Below are 20,314 nucleotides of genomic sequence, written 5' to 3'. Positions count from 1 at the left end.
TACATTTTTTTGGAGTGGTAATGCTGCTTTTTACCAGCATGTAAAATAAGGTGAACATATTTTGTGAATATTTTGAGGGGCAGAACACAGAATGGTTAGAATGGCAGGGCCAGTGACATAACTACAAAGTTTCATTGGTGTAGGAAACTACACTTTATGGTCTGCTGTGACAGAGATGGCTTATGTCACTTTTGGTACACAAGAACAAAAAGGAGTTAAGGCAAGACAGCAGCAAACATACCAAGGGAAAGCTGGCTTCACTTCCTGCCTGTTCCATCCTTCACTGCCTCAGCTGGCATTCAGTAACAGCCAACCAAACTTCTCACAGAGGAAATTAATCCCCCAGCCAAATTAAAGAGGTTGATATCAGTATGAGCGTTGAATCCTTATATCACCTGTGTTTGCAGTCCCTGGGTTCTGTGCAAATACAGGAAGAAGTGAAATCCCTAGACCTTGCAGGATAACAGTCAAGCCTTAATTTGATTACCTGAATTAAACTGGTGATATTTAAACATACTGATTTTTAAAATAGCATCCTGCTCAAAACATGTAAGATGAGGGAAGCAGTGTGCTGTTTCTGTAGTTATTTGGAATAAAGTACTTATTGAAAAAGACTGACAGAGATTTCACCCAGGCTTCTGCTTTTGAAGCTGTGCTGACAGCCTCTGAGTCCTCAGAAGGTTGTGAAGGAAATTGGAAGTAGCATTCTAATTTTCTAATTCTTGTACTAGAAGTCAGGGTAAAGTTACAGGCAACTGAACTGATTTGTTGTCTGCTCCTCTTTCCTTGTCCATCCTCCCATCCATTCCCTCTCATGTGACAGCTCAGTGAACTTTCCAGCAGAAAATTATCCCTTTTTTTGCTGGATTAGTGACCTCAGCTGCCTCATAGAGGCATTCAGCAAATGTCAGAATGCAATGTCAGAATGTGGCTGGAAGTAGGAGAGAGGGGAATAAAGCTGTCAGACTGAGTGAGGGTGAAGTTCACTCTTTGAACAGACCTAACACTTCCCCCTACTTCAGTCACTCTTGATTTTATCACAATGACAAGAGTGCCTAATCAGGCACTGGACACTCTCAAATGAGCAGATTAAATCCTAGCGACACAGGTAAAATATATTTATGTTTTTCTAAAGATACATCATTAGTTCTGCCTTGTCAAAAACAAAGTTCTTTCAATTCCAGTGAGAAAGGAAGTCTTCAGGAAAACCCTAAAACCCTTCATTGGAGGTCACCTTCATTGGAGTCCTTGCCTGTTTGTGACATTCACTCCTTCTGAGTACCTTGTTATCCAAAAAGCTTCTTCTTTATGCAGATAGATGATACTTGTTACATTTTTTTCTTCCAGAAGGAATTTTGGAAAAATAAGCAAATTTTCAGTTCTAAGAGCTGTACAATGCTGTCATGAGGCAAAATCTGTATACTTGGGTCCTTGCTCTTCATCCCATCTCTGTACAATAGAGAGCAGCAGCATGACCATGATGTGTTTTGTTCCTTCATCCCTTCCTGGCTTCTAGCATTCTTTTTATTATTTTCATCTCTGCTGAGTGCATCTGATCCAACATTCTCTTACACAGTGGTAAACAAACCAGAGCCTCCAATGGTGCTGAAGTTCTGAATGGTAAAAAAGGCAGATAATACCACCTCAGACAATTGTGAAGTGATGCATTTGAAGGAAATAAGTACTAGTATAGTACTGCCAGCAAACTTTCTGCAAGAATCCTGGTTTTCAATTTATTTCTAGTGTATTGAATAGTGTGGGACCATAGGCAAATGCTGCTACCATGAAAACTGTCCTTACTCTTCTTACCTTATAATTTTTAACCTTTATTTATCTTGGGCAGTTCCTTTGGTTCCTTTAAAGATTTTTCTGGTAAGGGACCTTGCTGGCTTACTTTCTGGAAACTAGAAGAATCTCCTGGATAGTTCATCTCCATGTAGTTTTCACTGTCTTGCAAGCCTACAATTTTTTTGTTCTTTTTTAAGTAGCATGTTGTTTGTTCCTGGTAAATATTGTATTACTGGGTACTTTGTGAGCTACAGAACAGGGCAGAATGCACTGTAGTTTTAGTCTTTTTTTGTGGTCTGTGTTACTTTGTCATTTAAAGCTGAGAAAAACACGCCTCTTTTTTATTTAAATACACTGAAAAATTACAGAGAGGAAATCCTACTGTACTTGTTAATGCCTAACTTGTGCACTAGCTGTATAAAATGTAAATGAGTCATTTAAATGACTGCTTTTACAAAACCCTACAAAAACCACTGTTCTGTATTTATTGGTGATTATGGGGCAATGCCATGGTGTTACCAGTAACTAAGGTTTGAGGCAAGTCTTAGGTTTTAGGAAAGCCTCTAAAAAGCATATTGAGAGGGATCAGTGAATGAAATACTCTGTCTTAGGTAATTATCCCTTGCAAACACTTCAACATTTTTCAGCTAGAGACTGTGCCCAAATGAAGGAAACATAATTTTATTAAAAATGGCACTAACAGTTTATTTTTGCTCTCTGTCTTGTTTGAAATAAAATTCTCCGTTTTCAACAACTAAATGAAAATATTTGAAGAGGCTACTCTTTCAAAACATTTCAACATTCCTCAGTTCTTATTGAAGAGTCTTCCAGATTGCCAGTTCAAATGTTTTAATTCTTTAATTCTTTAATCCATCAAATTGGAGAAACTATCTAGACAAAGGATGATCACCTGAAGGACTCCATTTGTTATTGCTGTTTCCTTTGTTAGCTTCGATAAATGTTCTCATCAACTTTTCTTGAAATTCCTCTGAAGTCACACAAGCAGCACATAGGATACATCCAGAGCACCTGGGGAGAAAGGTGTCCTACACTAGGAATTCTGTAAGGAAGAGAATGCACATGCTGTGTGTTAAACAAAACTGTGTTGTCATTATGTCTGTTTTGCCTTTTAATATATAGGAGAGAGGATTGATCTACTTAACCCTCTTCAGCAAATGCTGTAGTATCAGTGTTTTACCCTCAGAGGGTATCAGAGCATTTCTGTGCAATTAAATTGTAACATGTATTACTCTTATTTAAGATTCTAGATGCTATGAACAAGGACTGTGGGATTCCACTAAGTCAGTTACAAGTAGATGGAGGAATGACCAATAACAAAATCCTCATGCAACTCCAATCAGACATTCTCTGTATTCCAGTAGGTAAGGTGAATTTACAGGTCCTGCTTTCTTTTAAAGGCTGAAAACATTAGTTTGTAATGGCTGTTGAGAGCAAATTGGGTAGATTGCTTTGCTGTTGTATCTTGATAGATATGTTAGTCTTTAGTTCTGATGTCATCAAGGGGATTTCATTAAAAATCATTATGGTCTTCTCTGTGTTTTGCTTCAGTAAAGCCTTCAATGGCTGAAACAACAGCTTTAGGAGCTGCTATGGCAGCAGGAGCTGCAGAAGGTGTTGAAGTTTGGAGTCTGAATCCTGGAGATTTGACAGCAGTGACATGTGAACGATTTGAACCACAGATAAACCCAGAGGGTAAAACCTTTTTGCGTTATCTGAGTTGCAAACTTATTTTTTTTACAGATGTTGATAGGACTTGTTTTGGGCACTCTTCTTTTGGCTTTAAAAAGTCTATATTAATTATTGCTTTTTAGCTAGCTATCTTTCTCATCAGTTCTTAAGTGCTTGTAGAAATGGAAAGTGTGCACTTGACATAATTAATCCCTGTGCAAGATAAATGCTTTTTTGTCTTTTCAATTATTTCTTTATTTTTGGTACATAATTTTGTCTTACCATTTTGATTACAATTACTTCTAAAATCCCTACTTCAAGACAGTATTTGAAGTGTTTCTACATAAATATCAATTGTTTAATTTTGTCCTGCTTGTAAATCTTCTTATTGGTGAACATGAAGAAAACTTCTTTTATTTCTTCTTAGTATGCATAACGGTGGGGTTTGGGGTGGAGTTTTTTTGTATTCAGAAAAGGATTTTATATTACTTTCTCTGTTCAAACAAATGATACTGTGCAAAAGAGTGAAAAACTCATATTGCCATATGTGGTTCTTAAATATTTGTGGTTGCATTCCTATACATTGAGAGGCTTTTCTGTTTTCTGATTTCTTAATTTCAGAAAGTGAATATCGCTATGCCAGGTGGAAGAAAGCTGTAATGAAGTCTATGGGATGGGAGGCATCTGCCAGTTCAAATGGTAAACCAAAAATTAATGCACCTCAAGTGTTATTAATTAGCCAGTTAACCTAGGCAGCTCATCTTGCTTTTGTTGACCTTTTCTGTTCATGCCATCTCTGGACTATTATAGTGATTTAAAGGTCATTACTTAAACCCACTGTGGAAACAAAGCAGGAAAGTCTGGGTCTTCCTCCTGAATAGCTGCAGGTTTTGCAGGATAGCACTGGTTTGCAAAAGAAAAAATCTCACCTGCAAGACAAGATACAGCACAATGCTTAGAGCACAGGGACTTTGTAAACCTTCTTATACCATAACCTCATGCTGCAAAGGAAAAAGTTCCATCCTGTGGTTTTGCTTGCTGTATCTGCCTTCATTATTTGCTGTGTAGGAAGGAGAGATTCATATCCCTATTAAAATCTATTTGACCCATAGGGGGTAAGAGCAAGGAGTTATCATAAAGTAAAGAATTACATAGACCTATTGTTTACATACAGAAAATATGAAAACACTTTTGAGGGACTGAACAAGAATTTTCTTCAGTAGTAGAGGGCTTTCTCATCTGTCACGTTTGAATTAATTAAACATGCAGTCTTCCTCTGATCTATAATTTGAATGTTTATTTTAGTACTATTTTGGGATAAGTTTTTAGTCCTGAATAATAATATAATGCATCATTTATGGGCTTTATCAATTATATTTAATCCCCCTTTTATTGGAAAAACTATTAAAATTAAAAGTATTAAGTAAAGAATCCTCAGAATTTAAACTCCCCCCACAATCCAAAATCCACAGTTGGAGCTGTCAAGCTTCATGTGGCCACTTTCTTCTTGAAAGCTAAAATTTTCCTTTTGCCATCCTATATGTTGGTTTAAATATTTTATTTAACACTATGGTTTACAAAGAATTCTGCCAAGGCTATTGGGAAGGGAAACAGGTGAATTAACATGAGCAATATGATTCCCTTCAGTATTGATCTTTATGATTTAGTAGCCTTACATCTAACTTGATGCTTATCTTACTAGGATAAAGAATTGTGCCTCACAGTAAATAAATCTAGATGTTTTTTCTTCAGTTTATGTGAAGAGATATGTTTATCAAAACTTAATTTAGTGATTTTTCTGGTCTAACACCTGGGGGGCAAATGTTATTTTCCTTAGTTCTTTGATACTTTAGGGGTAGGTTGGGATTGAAGAAAACTAGAAATGGGCTCAACCTATATTGTGCTGATAGTGGAATTTGGACTTGAACTCTTACAGAGAAAACCTATTTTGAATTATTATGGGGTTTATGCATAATATTTTTTTAGTTCTTCTGCAAATGTCACTACATTTGTTACTTTTTGCTTTTCATATATATTTAACACATATACTGCAATTTATATATATATTTCTCTTTTGATTTGCTTGACTGGAAACACCATTCCCTGGATGCCATCAGGTGACAGTAGTATCTTCTCTAGTCTGCCTTTCAGTGTTTTTATTATGAGTAGCATGCTAATGTTAATCGGAGCAAAGTACCTCTCAGGTTAGTTATTATTTGAATTAGATCACTTTAAAAACTATCTGCATTATTTTAAGTTTTGGGGTTTTTTGTATTCCATCTGTTTGTTTCTAGCAAAAATGACTGATGCTTTTTGTTGTTCATGCACACAAACGTTTGAGGGTGTGAATCAGGCATAATGTGCCTAAGGGAACCAAGGGAATGCCATCTCAAATCCATCCTCATGTGCCATTTAATTTGTAGTCGTTGGATGCACATGAAACCTTGGGCTCTCCTTTGTCTGTCTGTGCAGATTGCACAGTTTATAAAAGGGATACAGGTTGGAGCAGCCTAGCAGAGTTATGCATGGCCTGCTTTACAGTGTGCATGGCAGATAGAATAAGGTTCCATCCTTTATCCTGTATTTCTTCTTGCACTGTTTTTAATTATTTTGAGGACCTTGTTTAAATTAAGTGAAAACTATTTCTTCTGTCCCTGAAAGACTTCATGCACCCATGATTTTTCTGGACCCCTTGAAACTATTGTATTGTTAGAAATCTTCATCTACTAAATCTATAAAACATTCTTCTTGTATTTTGCTCTTGATGGATAAGTGAATTAATTTAGTCTAAAAAGAAGAGACCCTAAAAGGCTTAACTGCAAAACTGGGAAGGGACTGTGTGCATATGCAATGAAGATGCATCTTCAACCTGTTAATGTACAAGTTATTTTAAAAGAAATCTCTTAATGTAGATGACAGTTACTTATGCCAGAAGTAAGACATTTCATTAAGATATTCTTACAGTAAGAAAAGGAAGTTTGTTTGATGATGTCATTTATTCCTTATCTCAGAATTTCATTGCAGAGATACTATTTTTACTATTTTACAGTAGAGGCATTGTTGCTGCTTAGTAAACTTGGGGGTTGTTTAGTTTTCTTTTTTTGTTTTGGTTTTGGAGGGATAAGCAAGGAGGTGTTAATTAAACAGACAGTTGAGGACTCTAGCATGCTCCTGTGGTGATGTGTTTGTATTTTGTTTCTACTCATTCAGCCTGAATTAACTATTCAATTTTCCTTGCATGGAAGAGATGGTTGCAGCTTGTAGGAGAACTAAAATCAAGCTAAACAAGTGCTAGGCAAAAATCAAAAGGAACAAATGGATTTTCAGTTATTTACTAACTCTGGAATGTATCTGTGAGTGAGAAATATCTATATTATGAAGAATAAAATAAAGCCAGCTGTGAATAAGTGGGTAAATTTTTAGCAAGCTGAACAAAGTAATATGAATATAAATGAATATAAATTCCAGGTCAGGTGCTTCACCACATAGAGGGTACTTAAAATAAGATGGAAAATCAATGATAAATGAACAAATAAGCAACTTGAATGTTGGAATTGCTTTTTAAAATCAACTAATCAGTAACCTGCATATTAAATTTGCACTGCTGGAACTCATAGGAAAAGATTTCTTTTTCTCCCTTTTTTAATCTTGTCAGTGCCTTTCTGACCCACAACTGGGAAACATATTCATCTCAACTCACTGTGACCTTTAGAACTCGTTTTTGACCTTGTTTTGAGATAACAGTAACTATCAATATGGTTACTGTAACTAGTTATATATAGTTGTTATACATACCAGTATGATTACTTTACATATGAATATATTGCTTTACTATTTACAAGCTTGGGAAGATGAGAAGTTTCCTGTTCTTTGTTTTAAAAATGGTGAGGTCTCAAAAGGAACAGCAACAATGATGTCATGTACAGGTTGTAGTTTTGCCCAGCTGTCATTAGTGTAGAACATGAGATACAGAATTTGCATTGTCCATTGGAGCACGGCTGCTTCCCCCTCAGACACTGGCTCTGGTAAATATCCTTTTGCTTTTAAAAGGCTTTTTGACCAGGCTTTCCTTCCAATTCTGGGCAGAAATTCCATTTAATTAATTTGTTACATTTTATATTTTAGTGAAAAACTGTAACTCCAATGCAGTCATTGGAGTAGTAGGTTTGAGGGTTGAATTTAGGGAGGATTGAATTCATCCTTCATGTGCTGAAACAGCAGTAAGTCTCACATGGCAACAGTGCTGATGTTGAACATGTCTCTCTAGGGCTGGGCCATGATTTTACAGCTACTGAAATGTGAAGGGAAAATCTGCTGTGCCAGAATAGAGAACACTAGCATAGCAAAACCCCATTTACAGAATTGCTAAGCTGCCTTTTTATGTGGCACCTGATGACTGAACAATACTCTATTAATTATATAACTTCGTAATTTCATCAAAATCATAATCTTGTACCTTATTTTATGATCTTCATTCTTTTCTCCTGGAGAGAAATGGATGGTATTTTTCATTATTGAAGCAAAGTGTATAAAACAATTGAAGTCCTTATGCTAAGATTTTTTTAAGTTTTTCACACTCATTTCGGAAGTTGACATCAGAGAGATTTCAATGTATTCCATAGCTGCAGTTTTTTTTGTTTTGTTTTTTTTGGTTTTGTTTTTGCACAGGGTGGGTAGGAGTTAACTGAAAATTATCCTATATTTTATTAGACTCAAATTTAAATAAGTGCCTTTGTGGGCTTAAATTGGCATCTCTCAAGTCAGGTATAGTTGGGATTGGCTATATATGGGGTCTTATGTATCATCTGGGGTATAAAGTTATTTGACTTCATTCTCACAGAATGAGGCATCAGTGTTTATCAGCAAAACTATATTGTCCCTGCTTAAATACCCTGTGGTTTTTTGGGGTTTTTTTTTGTAAGATTCTGGTTTTCCTTTTTAGTTTCTTTTGTTGTGATTTTTACTGCCAAATTGCATACTAATTAATATATAGGGATCACTGTGCAGTTCTGCAAGATACTTGCAATAATATTTTCCAAATTTCTGAAAGTTGAACTCAAATTTAGAAGAAAATAAGCTTAAATTACCTTCTTTCATTCCTTCTGCTTGTTAAAAATTTACCCATCTTAGCAGTGTGGTCTCTGCTCCCCCTAATGTGCACATCCCACACACTTAAGAGCTGGCTTATCTGGTGTCACAAGACATATGTAATTTATAATTGCAGTAGTTGAAAACAAAAGTTGGTTTTACTGAATTCCTCTTATAGCTCAGTTGTGTTATAAAGTGTTGCTAATGTTTTAAAATAAGTTCTGTAATCCTAATGCACACATTTTTTTATTTAAGGTAAATGAGGCTACTTAGTGGACTCACTGGATGCAGCTGATTTTTTTGTTTTGGTTTGTTTTGTTGTCTGAAGAGATTCCACCACCAACATGATTATGCTACTTTTGTGGTTCAATATATTCACAAATCCATCTGTCACCAGTCCCTGCATAACTTCCCAGTGGTGCACTGAAAATTCAGTCTTCAGCCCTTCATTACTCTGTTCCCTTGCCCAAATCAGCTCCAACTGTACTGGAAGCCTTTGTGTGGACAATCTCACATCATCCTCCAAAATCTCACAAGCCCTAGCTTTGTCTGAGAAAGTGGTATGAAAAAAACCTGCAGTCTCTGAGGTAATGATGGCAGATGTTTAGCTGTCCTTTTCAGGAGTTTGGTACTTCATACAACATACTTCAGAAAGTTAATGATGCACTATGGAACTTTATAAACATCTTACAATTCTTCCAGCTGCTGTGAATTACTTTTCATATGCCAATGGTTGCCAAAGATGTTTTCTTGTAGTTGCCACTGGTGTGAAACACCTTCCATGGTACAAACCTTTTAAACACTAGCCCAAGATGGATGACCATAGCACACATTGCCTCTGGTTTGGCAATGAGGGGTTTGCTGCTATGGTCCAGAGTATTGCTGAAACATTCAGTTGCAAGGTTAAGAAGTTGGGTTTGCTTCTGGTACATGCAGTCACTTGGCCCATCATAAGTATTTATGACACTAAATCCTCTAGTTGTACCTTTAAAGAGATGAGAGAAAATAGTGTTTTGGTTAAGGCCATGTTTCATCCTGTGGTTTTGTGCTAGCTTGGAAAGACAAGTTTGGTGCAGCATGCTATTGACAGGACAGCTGCTTGATAACTCAGCAACTGATAAGTTTTCAAACTACTCTGTACAGTGCACTTTCCTTGACCAATACTGCATATATCCTGTCATCCTGCTTAAGTGACTATTTGTTAAACTTTAGAAAGTTGAAGTTAACTTAGTTTTCATTAAAGAGGGTCCACTCCAAACTAAGTATCAGTGCTTTAGTTCTTGATTTCATTTAGTATATCTCAGGGACCAAAATCTCCCTTTCAGTTTGCTTGTCCATAGTTTTAACTGCAAGTTGTTGCAAAATATGCTGGGACAATCCAAAACCCTGGCTCAGTAGAGTAAGTACTGGCACCTGAAATGGGCCACTGGAATTTACAGACAATGGTGACAGCTGAATCCCATCCACTTTGAAATCCTTTGTTTTCCACATGAAAGGAGTGAGGTAATAATCTTATCTTCAGCTTTCCTGTTTGTACCAACAGCATCCTCAATGCCAGCCTTATTGGTTAAGTCAAGGAGAAGGTGTTCTTGTGTAGTGATGTTAGACCAGTATGGAATGGCAGCAAGGTTAAATGTGGGAACAACACAGAGAATTTCAAAGATGTGTTTAAATGCACTAGGAGTTAAAGGGAGAGGTTTTTTGTGTGCATTTGTTCTTAAAGATTTTTGTCTTTAACAAAGTTTTTCTTTGATTAGAGGCTTAGTTTTTAAAAGGATGTTATATGTCTGAAGCAATGAATTGCACAGAAATTCAGGTCTGTACAATATATTTAATATCAAATGCATATTAATTGCCTTTTTATTGTCAAGTGCAATGACTTTTGAAAATGTGACTTTTAACTTAGAAGATAGAGAAGGAACATTTTTTTGTCCTGTGGTTGCATGTATAACTTCAGCAGAGAGAAGGGATTTTGTATACAAGTGAAAATATAACAGCATCATTCAAATCCTGTCTCTCCTGTAAATACTCACATGTGAAGTGTGACAGCCAAAATTTCTGGTGTTTCCAGTTTGTATTGGAGAGGTGAAGAGTGAAAAAAAGAATGTGATCCCATAGAAAAAAAATCTCATACTCCTTACCTTTACTCTGAGCTGTTTCTGATCCCACTGTACCCCAAGGAAGAGGAATGGAGCAGCTGTGGAGCACAGGGAGCAGGGGCAGCACACACCTCAAACTCTGGACTTTGGAATATGACCTCTGAGTCTTGCCAAAACCACTGAAGTGCTGGACCTGGGAACGAATAATGCTGAAGTGTGGCCTTTGCCCATGATAAATGTGGCAGGGGGAAAGCTTGTACCTAACAAGTAGGAGAGGGAATTTTTGCTGCTTTTCTGACTTATCTTTTACTGGGAAACACAATTCCTATTAATTTTTCACTGAGTAAAAATCATTATTTTATTTTCAATTGCTGTTGCAAATGTTTTTTAAGAGTTTCACATCACTGTTAACTTTCTACCAACATAGTTGAAATATATTGTAAACTGCTTGTTGGCGGGGAGGGGACAAACTGTTAAAGTTAGCTTTTTCTGAAGCTGTGATTTATTTTTTTTTTTTTATGAATTACCAGTTTATAAATTCTTAATTGAGAAATGCATTAACTTGGTATTAAAGTACCATAAATGAATTGATGGAAGGTGTCAGTTTATTCTTGCACATCATCTTTCAGACACATTGTCACTAACATTTTTACATGAGGCACAAGTATACACTGATGTATATAAAGCAGTAAAGCTCTGAGCCATGCTTTAAGTTGCTCAGATGTACAGGTGAAATACATGCAGTTCTGCATTCTGCTTCAGTGATGCAAGGACTCAAGGACTGGATTAGAAATTGCATTTCCTCAAGTCCCTCCATGTTCAGGAAAAAGGAGGAAAACACAAGTAAAACAACAGGAAGGAACATGGTCGTAGTACAGGTTTGATGCAGAGGTGGGGTGGGGCCAATACACTAAACAGATCTTGGTCTTATGCCATAGTCTGGCAATTGCTACAGATTCAAAAGCCTTTGTGAGCTGTGGGGAGAAATGTTCATGAAATTGGCAAACATTGCTGGGGGTGGTAGCTGGGAGCAGAAGGTGCCTCTGTTATTTTACAAAAGGAGCATGAGTTCTATCTGATGGGTTTTTAAAGTGTTTTTTAAGTGCATTTAAGGAGTGCACCTGCTGGATTATTACTCTGTCTCTTTGTGGCTTCCAGCTGCCTTCTACACATCCAGTCTCCATGACTATCCAAGGATATGGCCTTCATCCGTAGCCTTTACAAATCCTTAGTCTCCTCTATGGAAATCAGTTGTGCGTGTCAGAAACAAAACACACACACCAACACACACCCTGGAAACAAAAACACATTTAAGCTTCACATCAGCACACAAACACTTATCACTCAATATCAGGCTTCTCCCTCTGCCCATGAGACTCCAGTGTCTTCCTTTCACACAGCAGAACTGCAGCCTTGCCCTTAGCTGCCCTGCACAGGAGTGTACTCATATTTCATGACTCATCAAGCTGGAATACTATGAGATTGTAATTTTATTAATTTAATTAGTTTCAGAAGTTTATAAATACTTTTTTTTCAACAGAAGCTAATACAATGTCTGTTACGGGGACTCGGTGCAGTATAAGCAATCTTCTTAGTATCCACGTCAGCATCCAAGCTCTAATCTTTCCATCTAAAGAGCCCTAGATCTGTATCAGCTATTGGAATGTTGTGCCATTATCAGCTGTAGCTGGGCCCACTATGATTGCTACATGTACATGTATGGTTTTTTTAATTGCTATATATTTTTTTTTATATAAATTACTGGAATTTATGGAAGCAGTATTCATCAGTCATGGGGCAAATGAGTGGCAGCCCTTTAAAGCTGGGAAGTGGCACAGGAGCATTGCTGGAATGATTTGCCCTGAGGGATCTCTACAGGCTGGAAAAGTGGGCTGGCAGGGACCTGAGGGAGCTCTGCAAGGGGAAGGGCCAGGTCCCAGCCCAGGAGGGACAAACCCTGCTCTGGGACAGACCAGGGACCAACCTGCTGGGAAGCAGCTCTGCAGGACAGGTCCAGGGGGCTCCTGGTGGACACCAAGCTGAACCCTTGTTTCCAGCAACTGGCCTAAGAAGGCAAAGAGCACCTCGGGCTGGGTCAGGCAGAGCAGCAGCAGCAGGCAGGGGAGGGGATCCTGCACTCAGCCCTGCTCAGACACAGCTGCTGCCCACAGAAGCCGTGGATGCCCCAACCCCAGAAATGTTCATTGCCAGGTTGGATGGGGCTCTGAGCAACCAGCTCTAGTGGAAAATGTCCCTGGCCATGACAGAGTAGCTGGAACTACATCATCTTTAGGATCCCTTCCAGCCCAAAGCATTCCATGATTCTGTGGTACCAGGAGTGCTGCATCCTGCTCTGGGACTGCCAGGATGAGAAACACAGACATAACAGAGGGAAACCTGTGCCAGGCCACAGAGATGGATGAGGTGTTAGAGCATTTGTCATGGGTGAGAAGTTGAGATGCCTGGGCATATTCAACTTGGAGAGAGCTCACATGTAAATTCCTGGCACAAGGACTGAAAGCCAGACCCTTCTCAGTGCTGCCCAGTGACAGAACAAGAGACAAATGACACAAGTGAGCACAGGAAATTTCATTTCATTCTTCAAACAAAAGAAAACAATGTTTTACGCTGAGAGTGGTCACACAGGGGAGCAGGTGGGATCTCATCCAAGACAGGCAAAACCTGATGGACACAGCCCTGATCTCTCTGACCCTGCTCTGAGCAGAGTGTTGGCCCAGACAGAGGTGCCCTCCCTGGTCCATCTGTGGGGCTGGTTAGATCAGCCACAGCTGAACCCCAGCACAGGCTGCAGCCTTGAGCCAGCTCAGAACAAAGGCTAGGGGAAAGTCCATGCTGGTTTATTTGGACAAATCCAGTTCAGTTTGTATGAACCAGCTGTCACCCACTGTTGTATTTCAACATTCTTCAGCTGGCAGTCTCACTGTGTTACCCTGTGTATGTATTTGCTTTGGAAGAGTCAGCCCGACTGTGTGGGCTGCTAATCTTGCTTGGTTTACTCCTGAGAGACATTCTCTTCAGCAGTTGCAGTGGGAGTTTAAGTAAAATTACTCTTTTTCAGATTTCTGATTGCTTTAATCTAACACCCTATTATTCATAGGGAATTACACCACCAGGTGGTTCAAAGGAGCCTAGAAGGCAAGCATGGGATAATGTGTTTCCAAAGACATCACAGTTAAATTGCAGTTAGCAAAACCTAGAAGTATGGGTTCCTTAAGTTTTTGTAATAGGAAGACATCGGTATGGGAGTAATTAATTTTTTTTTCTGTAGTGTTTTTTTTCCTTCATATCTATGGGCTGCTGGTCTAGGAGTTCCTTCTCTGATTATCCTTCAAAGTACATCCACTTGAGCTGGAGGGATCACCCACACTGTTCCTTCTCAGTTCTTCAGGAGCATACTGGGAACTGAGGCTCCAGCAGCTCTAGCTCCCTGATCTCCTGACACACTCCCTGGGTCTTGTGCAACTAGAAACAGACAGGATGGCACTGGCCATCAGTTGTCACTATCTAGAACAAGCATTTTCCCTCCCACCACTACAGCCAGTTGCAGTTGTTTTCCGTTTGTTTTGTCAAGAGGATGAGTTAGCATGCTCAACAGCCTGCACAGTTCCTTTGATACTCATAAACACCTTCAGGAGTGGGGGCTATGTCACTTCAGCTGCTTATTTTTGCTAAGCTTTCAGTCTTATCCCTTCTTCTGGCATAGGTTGTCTTGCAGGTGGAGCCACTGCTAAAAAAATTGCCACAGAGCTTATTGTTTGATACAGATTCATGAACTCATTAGTTTTTATGAGCACAGTAATCCCTTTGTTATTACTTCTCACTCTGGAACACCAGGAGTCAGTTGAGAGGATGCATAACACAAATATTAATATCCTTCCCTACATGATGTTTCAGTATTAAAATCTCTTTCTTCTACAAACACTGAAGTCGGGTGCTGCTTCAATATGAAGGAAGGTTACTTGAAAAACTGTGTAAACTTCTTCAAACTCTATCAGCTCATAACTAGACTCTAACCTCAAGTCTTCTGTGGACAGCATTTTTGGGAAATGAATGTACCATTGCAGCTTGTCAACCTTCATTTCTCAAGGGCAATTGATTCTTCTGTTGTACAATTCTGAAGAACTGACTCTTCAGCAGAAGAAAGTGCTTTAACAAAATAAAATGCTTTTAGAGATATCACAGTAGAAATACTGGAGACATCAGATATTTTCCATTTTTGGGGGTTTTTTAAGGAAAAAGAAGAAAAGGGGGCAATCTGGAACATGCAAGAATCATGTCACTGTGAAGCAAAATACAAGATGGTAACATAATATTGTTCTCAGCTAAACTTCAAGATGTGTATTTTTAAGTCTCTCCACCAGGAAATAGGTCTGTATCACCAACACAAGCTATTTTTATGTGGACTCTAGTCCTCTAAGAGGTGCAGACCACTTCAAGTGCAGCATGGTGCCTCTATCCTGTGACTCTAATGCATAAACCTTAAAGAAAACAAATTGCACCTTGTCTTGCTTTGGATTTCAGCTCACTGATGGATTTCCAGCTCAAGTCAGGGGCTGCCATACCCAGTGACACATTTTGGACCATGCCATCATTACTTTGACTCTTACCAGACTTTTTTGTTTGACTTCTGATATCACATCAACAAAGAACTGCACACAAGGCGGGGTTTGTCAAACTTGGAAAAGTTAAGCAATGTTCAGCAATGCTAAGCACAACTCATGTTAATATAATTAATGATTAAATTAAATGAAACATAATTGTGCTGAAAGATTTTATTTGCTAATCTTGAAATAGGTCATTTGCTTATTCATGAGGATGTGAAATACTGAGTCACAGCTGATGTGCAGATGAGCTACTCTGTATATTGGAATATGCAGGTAGGGTTTTATTATTCAGTTGTGAGTAAGAACTTGGTAAAGGTAGAAAAAAACACCTGAATTTTAGCAGTTCAGAACACAGTGTAACACAATAGTAGATCAATATAACAAGCAACAGGATGGTTAAAGGTCATTACAGTAGGATGACACTGGTTTACAGAATATTCTTGATATATCTGAAATTGTTGGGAGAGTTCATTATAGCTTCGTTAAAGAAAGCCAATCAGTTATTCCCACTTGCTTTTCAAAATCTGTTGAAATTATCCCAGCAGCATTTGGCACATTATTGTCAAAATGAAAATGTTGAAATCAGGATTTAAATATTTATGCAGAAACATGAGTCACAGCTGCACTACCTCACAATAGAAACAAAGATAACATCAGCATGCAGGCAGCTCACTTACACACTGTAGATCAGCACTGCCAAACAAGTTTGCACTAAACATGTGGTACTAAACACTTATGAGGAAAGACAGGGAGGTCTTTCATAATAAAATTAAAAAAAATAAGTGGTGTGGTAATTCTTGTTTACAGATATTCCCTTAAGATTGTTCATATTATGAATTTCCACCTAAAGGTCAGGAAGTTCCAGCACCAAGGTTACACACAGACCTAGTAGCCCATATCCATTGAAGTATAATTAGTAATTTCTTTCTCTCAGTGTGTATTTCATTTTGGACACTGCCTAGACTTTGAAATGACTGGTGTTCCATAATGAAGGAAATGGATGTAAGTGAGATCCATGGATCTCTTGCTTCTCTTTTATTTTGAACTTAGAGGTTTTGTAGAGCATAAGACATGGGACTGAAATGACACTGAGCCACAACCTTTGCAGACACACCTCCAAGGTAGCTCTCCCTCTGTTCTGGCACTGTAAGCAACACAGACATGTTCAGAAGGCTGCTGGCAGTTGTTGGTTTGTTATTTTGGGTTTGCTTATCTACTCCATCACTCTGTCTGGACTTGGTGTCAGTAAAAGCATTTCTGTTTCAGAGCAGGAACAAGGAGCTGGGGTTTCTCCATCTGTCCCCTCACCCTGCTGCTGTACTGATATAATGTGTGGCAGTCTTAGGGCACATGGTATCACACACAGATGCCAGGTAATATCCTACTTTCCAAGCACATTTTCAGACCATGTACTCCTTTTTCCACCTTTATCATGTATCCCTTCTCTTGCTGGACATCCCTGTAGCTCCAGCCCAATAGAAAGAGGGATGAGCTAAACAAGAGTTCTGCCAAAGTCCACACATTGAGTGTTTGCTGGGGTTCAGGGTGGTATCTTAAGGATTTTTTGACAGGTCTGGCTTACATCAGTCAAGAACAGAGTACTGCTTCTGGAAAACAGCACTGGGGAGTGAAAAAATAAGTGTTTGCTGCACTGCGTTTGTATAAATTCAGACACTCCCTCTCTTTGCCAGGCTCAGTGCTGAAGCCAGGCCCACACAGTGGCCCCTGGCCAGCAGAGCTGTGCTGCCCATGGCCAGAAGGATGCTCTGCTGGGTTGCTGTCCTGGTGCCTGCACACCCCACACAGGATGGCCCTGCTGTGCTCTCACTGGCTTTGGGCTGGGCACTGATCTAAAACCTCTGTAGCAGCACCACAAAACTGCTCTACTGCTGTTTCTCTGCACTTAGAAAGGCTTTTGCAGAGATGCCCTTGGCATCTTGGGCCTGAACTAAACCAGGCTGTTATCAGAGCAATTTCAACAGCTGATTTTTCAGGGCAAGTCACATAATGCTTCTAATTTAAACAAGTAAGAACAAATGGAGTCTATTCAAAACTAATCTTTCTTCAGTGAATAAAAACTTACAAATCATGCAAGAAAATAATTAACAGTAAGAGTTTACAAAAGCCCCCAGTGACAGAATCCCTTTATTTTGGGTGTGTGCACAGGTAAGACCAATCCATTCCTCAGTCCCCTTTGTCCTTACCTTGAGTAGCATCCCACATGGTGGAAATTTTCCAAACAAAAAATAGATTTGTCACCACTGCCATTTTCTTACCAGAGCAGATGTTAAGGAAATGTAGTCCTGACTTAAATATGAAAATACTGTTTGATCACTCAGATAACTACATTCCTGGCCCCATGTGTGGGGCTTATCATTTAGCAATGCATATTTCTTACACAGAAGTCATTAGCATAGATATTTATTATGTTATTATGTTCATTTCCAACTAGCCTATATTCATGTTGCTTCTTTGACATTTTCATCATTTGCTAGTGCCACCTGGGTTAACATTCAGTTAATGACACAAGTGACTTGAAACAGTAAATAGTTGTGCAATTTATAAACTGCAATATAAACAAAACAAAACAAAACATGGTTATGGTAAGTTCTGCTTTGAATCTGAAGCTTTTGATTGATTAAAAGTTTAAAGCACAAATTGCATTTTCTGAACAGAGAAGCTTTCTTAATCACATTTTGCCTTTGCTGAAAAGTACCATCTGTTTATAATTTCAGAAAAGACACTTGTTGATTGTGTTAATTTCTCAAGAAAGCTCCATTCACTTATAATTAAGGGTGCTCACTTGGCAGTTTGGTGAACAGCAGTCCTTTGTTTATTCACAAAGCCAGCCATGTGCAGGCAGCACACTAAGTCTTGCTCTCTTACCCTCGTGCATCACATACCCAAGCAGATTCTTGCTGCCAATTAAATCTGGGCCATCTTTTTGGGCAGAGGATGTGTGGTGAGATTACAGTTTGTCTTTGTGTAAAATCTTTTGGATGAATATGGAGGAGTGTTTAACACCATCATCAGGGGTTGGGCAAACACCTCTGGCTTTGTGTCAGTACCCAGTGGCTGGATCTGTCAGGCAGCAGCCTGGCATCATCCTGGATCCCATCCACTCACCTTCATTTATTCCTCTCCTCTCCTCTCCTCTCCTCTCCTCTCCTCTCCTCTCCTCTCCTCTCCTCTCCTCTCCTCTCCTCTCCTCTCCTCTCCTCTCCTCTCCTCTCCTCTCCTCTCCTCTCCTCTCCTCTCCTCTCCTCTCCTCTCCTCTCCTCTCCTCTCCTCTCCTCTCCTCTCCTCTCCTCTCCTCTCCTCTCCTCTCCTCTCCTCTCCTCTCCTCTCCTCTCCTCTCCTCTCCTCTCCTCTCCTCTCCTCTCCTCTCCTCTCCTCTCCTCTCCTCTCCTCTCCTCTCCTCTCCTCTCCTCTCCTCTCCTCTCCTCTCCTCTCCTCTCCTCTCCTCTTCTCTCTCCATTCACTGACTGTTCTGGTATGGGCACACCCTGTTTGAATGCCTCAAAATGAGACTGACAGCAGTGACCAGCAGCTGGCCCTAAACTCGTGCCCAATGTGCTCCACAAGCTGGTACTTTGGGAGGACTTCAGGATCTTTGAGGAATGATTTTGGACCTTCAAAGGCAGCAAGGCTCCAGGCTTGCAATAGGACTGAAAAATGCACCTGGGGTCACACCAGGATTCTTTTGCTCAGGGCTGTCACTCTCAAAGAGAAGGACCTGAGCAGATGGGTGTAGCCTGATCAAAGACCAAGTCCTCAGCCAGCCAGGATGGCAGCCACAGGCAGCTTCCACTCAGCCATTCACATCATGTCAACTTTGCCCAGGTGATGTTTAGAAACCTGCCAGGGTCTTTGACAAAAATGAAGCCCATTTAAAAATCCAGAGTACTGCAATTGCTCAGGTTTATCAAATTTATCAAATAAATTGTGTGAAGGAAGTGGACTGAAAGCACTACAAAAGTTTTAATTAAATTTTATTTCAGTGCATAAAAGGAAACAACCAACTTTTATAATTAAATCTTGGCAAAAGGAGTTTAATGAAATGCCAGTGCACAAATTGCATTAATTGTGAAAAGCTACTCAATATGGCTTTCTCTGCTGCTTTGCTGATAGAGTAGGAAGAAGGATGAAAACACCATGCCAAAACCTCTTTGCACAGGAGTGGATATTAGTCACTTCAAATTCTTTCCTGTTTAATAGAAGGCATTAGTTTAACTTTCAGAGGGAGGAAAGTAATGTTCTCAGTGGTGAAAAACAGCTGGGTATCATTAATGGCTTGAAAGTGGAGGTGGTGCTTTCAGCACTTCCATTTCACTTCCTCCTCCCTTCTGCCTCATTTTCAGAGCCATAGCTTTATTTTCCCTGCTCTCACTTAACTGACTCCCAATTACAGCTTTCTGGCAAAATGAAGCTGGATTTTTGGAGGTTTCCTTCTATATCTTGTCAAGCAAGGCACCAGTGGCATAATGTTCAACAGATTTGCTTTTCCTCTGGGTTATGTTTCTTTTGTTGTCTGAACCACTTCACAAAAAATGTGAGAGAAGCTCTTCTACATCACCTGTGCTCAAACCCCCTCACTCCTGACCCCTCCACAAGTGGAGCTGTAACTTTGATATCAAAAGGAAGGACTTTTATTATGTTCCCTCTTTCTCCATCAATGGCTCTTGCCCCCACGGTGGTGGCTGCAGCCCCTGTGCATTCTGCTCTGCAGAGCCCTTGCTCTCCCCTTGCCCTGCCCCAAAGCCACAGCTGGAGCTGGGTGCTGCACATCCAAGGGGACATTTTCCTCCTCTTGTCCCAAATCTGTTCATCGTCCTTTCTGCGATCCACTGGCAAGAGGAAAGGCAAAGAGAAACATTTTTTATGTGGCCTAGTCCTTCTCTCTACTAATTTTTTGTGCTTGTCTTTGCAGATTAAGAAATTTTGATGGTTTCTGAGAAATAAGAAAGGGAAAGGCTTGGCCTTTTGCAGTAGGAGTTGTTGTCAAGCAAAGATGAATTTCATTGG

At 39.4% G+C, this 20,314-nt stretch overlaps 1 protein-coding gene across 3 annotated transcripts in view; it reads left to right on the top strand.

The window, feature by feature from the left end:
* The window catches only part of GK (glycerol kinase), a 34,841-nt gene extending 23,586 nt beyond the window's left edge, over positions 1-11,255 (top strand). For 2 of the 3 annotated variants that reach the window (XM_077172056.1, XM_054654472.2), the window contains 5 exons: positions 3,050-3,170; positions 3,358-3,501; positions 4,099-4,176; positions 5,595-5,681; positions 8,821-11,255. In XM_077172056.1, the coding sequence (XP_077028171.1) occupies positions 3,050-3,170; positions 3,358-3,501; positions 4,099-4,176; positions 5,595-5,681; positions 8,821-8,828 (438 nt within the window). In that variant the 3' untranslated portion in view covers positions 8,829-11,255. The remainder of the gene's footprint in view (positions 1-3,049; positions 3,171-3,357; positions 3,502-4,098; positions 4,177-5,594; positions 5,682-8,820) is intronic. The other variant, XM_077172062.1, reaches the window with a different exon arrangement.
* Positions 11,256-20,314: the final 9,059 nt, after the last annotated feature.

This window comes from Agelaius phoeniceus, chromosome 2 (assembly GCF_051311805.1).
Source record: "Agelaius phoeniceus isolate bAgePho1 chromosome 2, bAgePho1.hap1, whole genome shotgun sequence".
Lineage (NCBI taxonomy): Eukaryota > Metazoa > Chordata > Aves > Passeriformes > Icteridae > Agelaius > Agelaius phoeniceus.
Note: the sequence above shows the minus strand (reverse complement) of the source record. Positions and strands in the feature narration are given on the sequence as shown.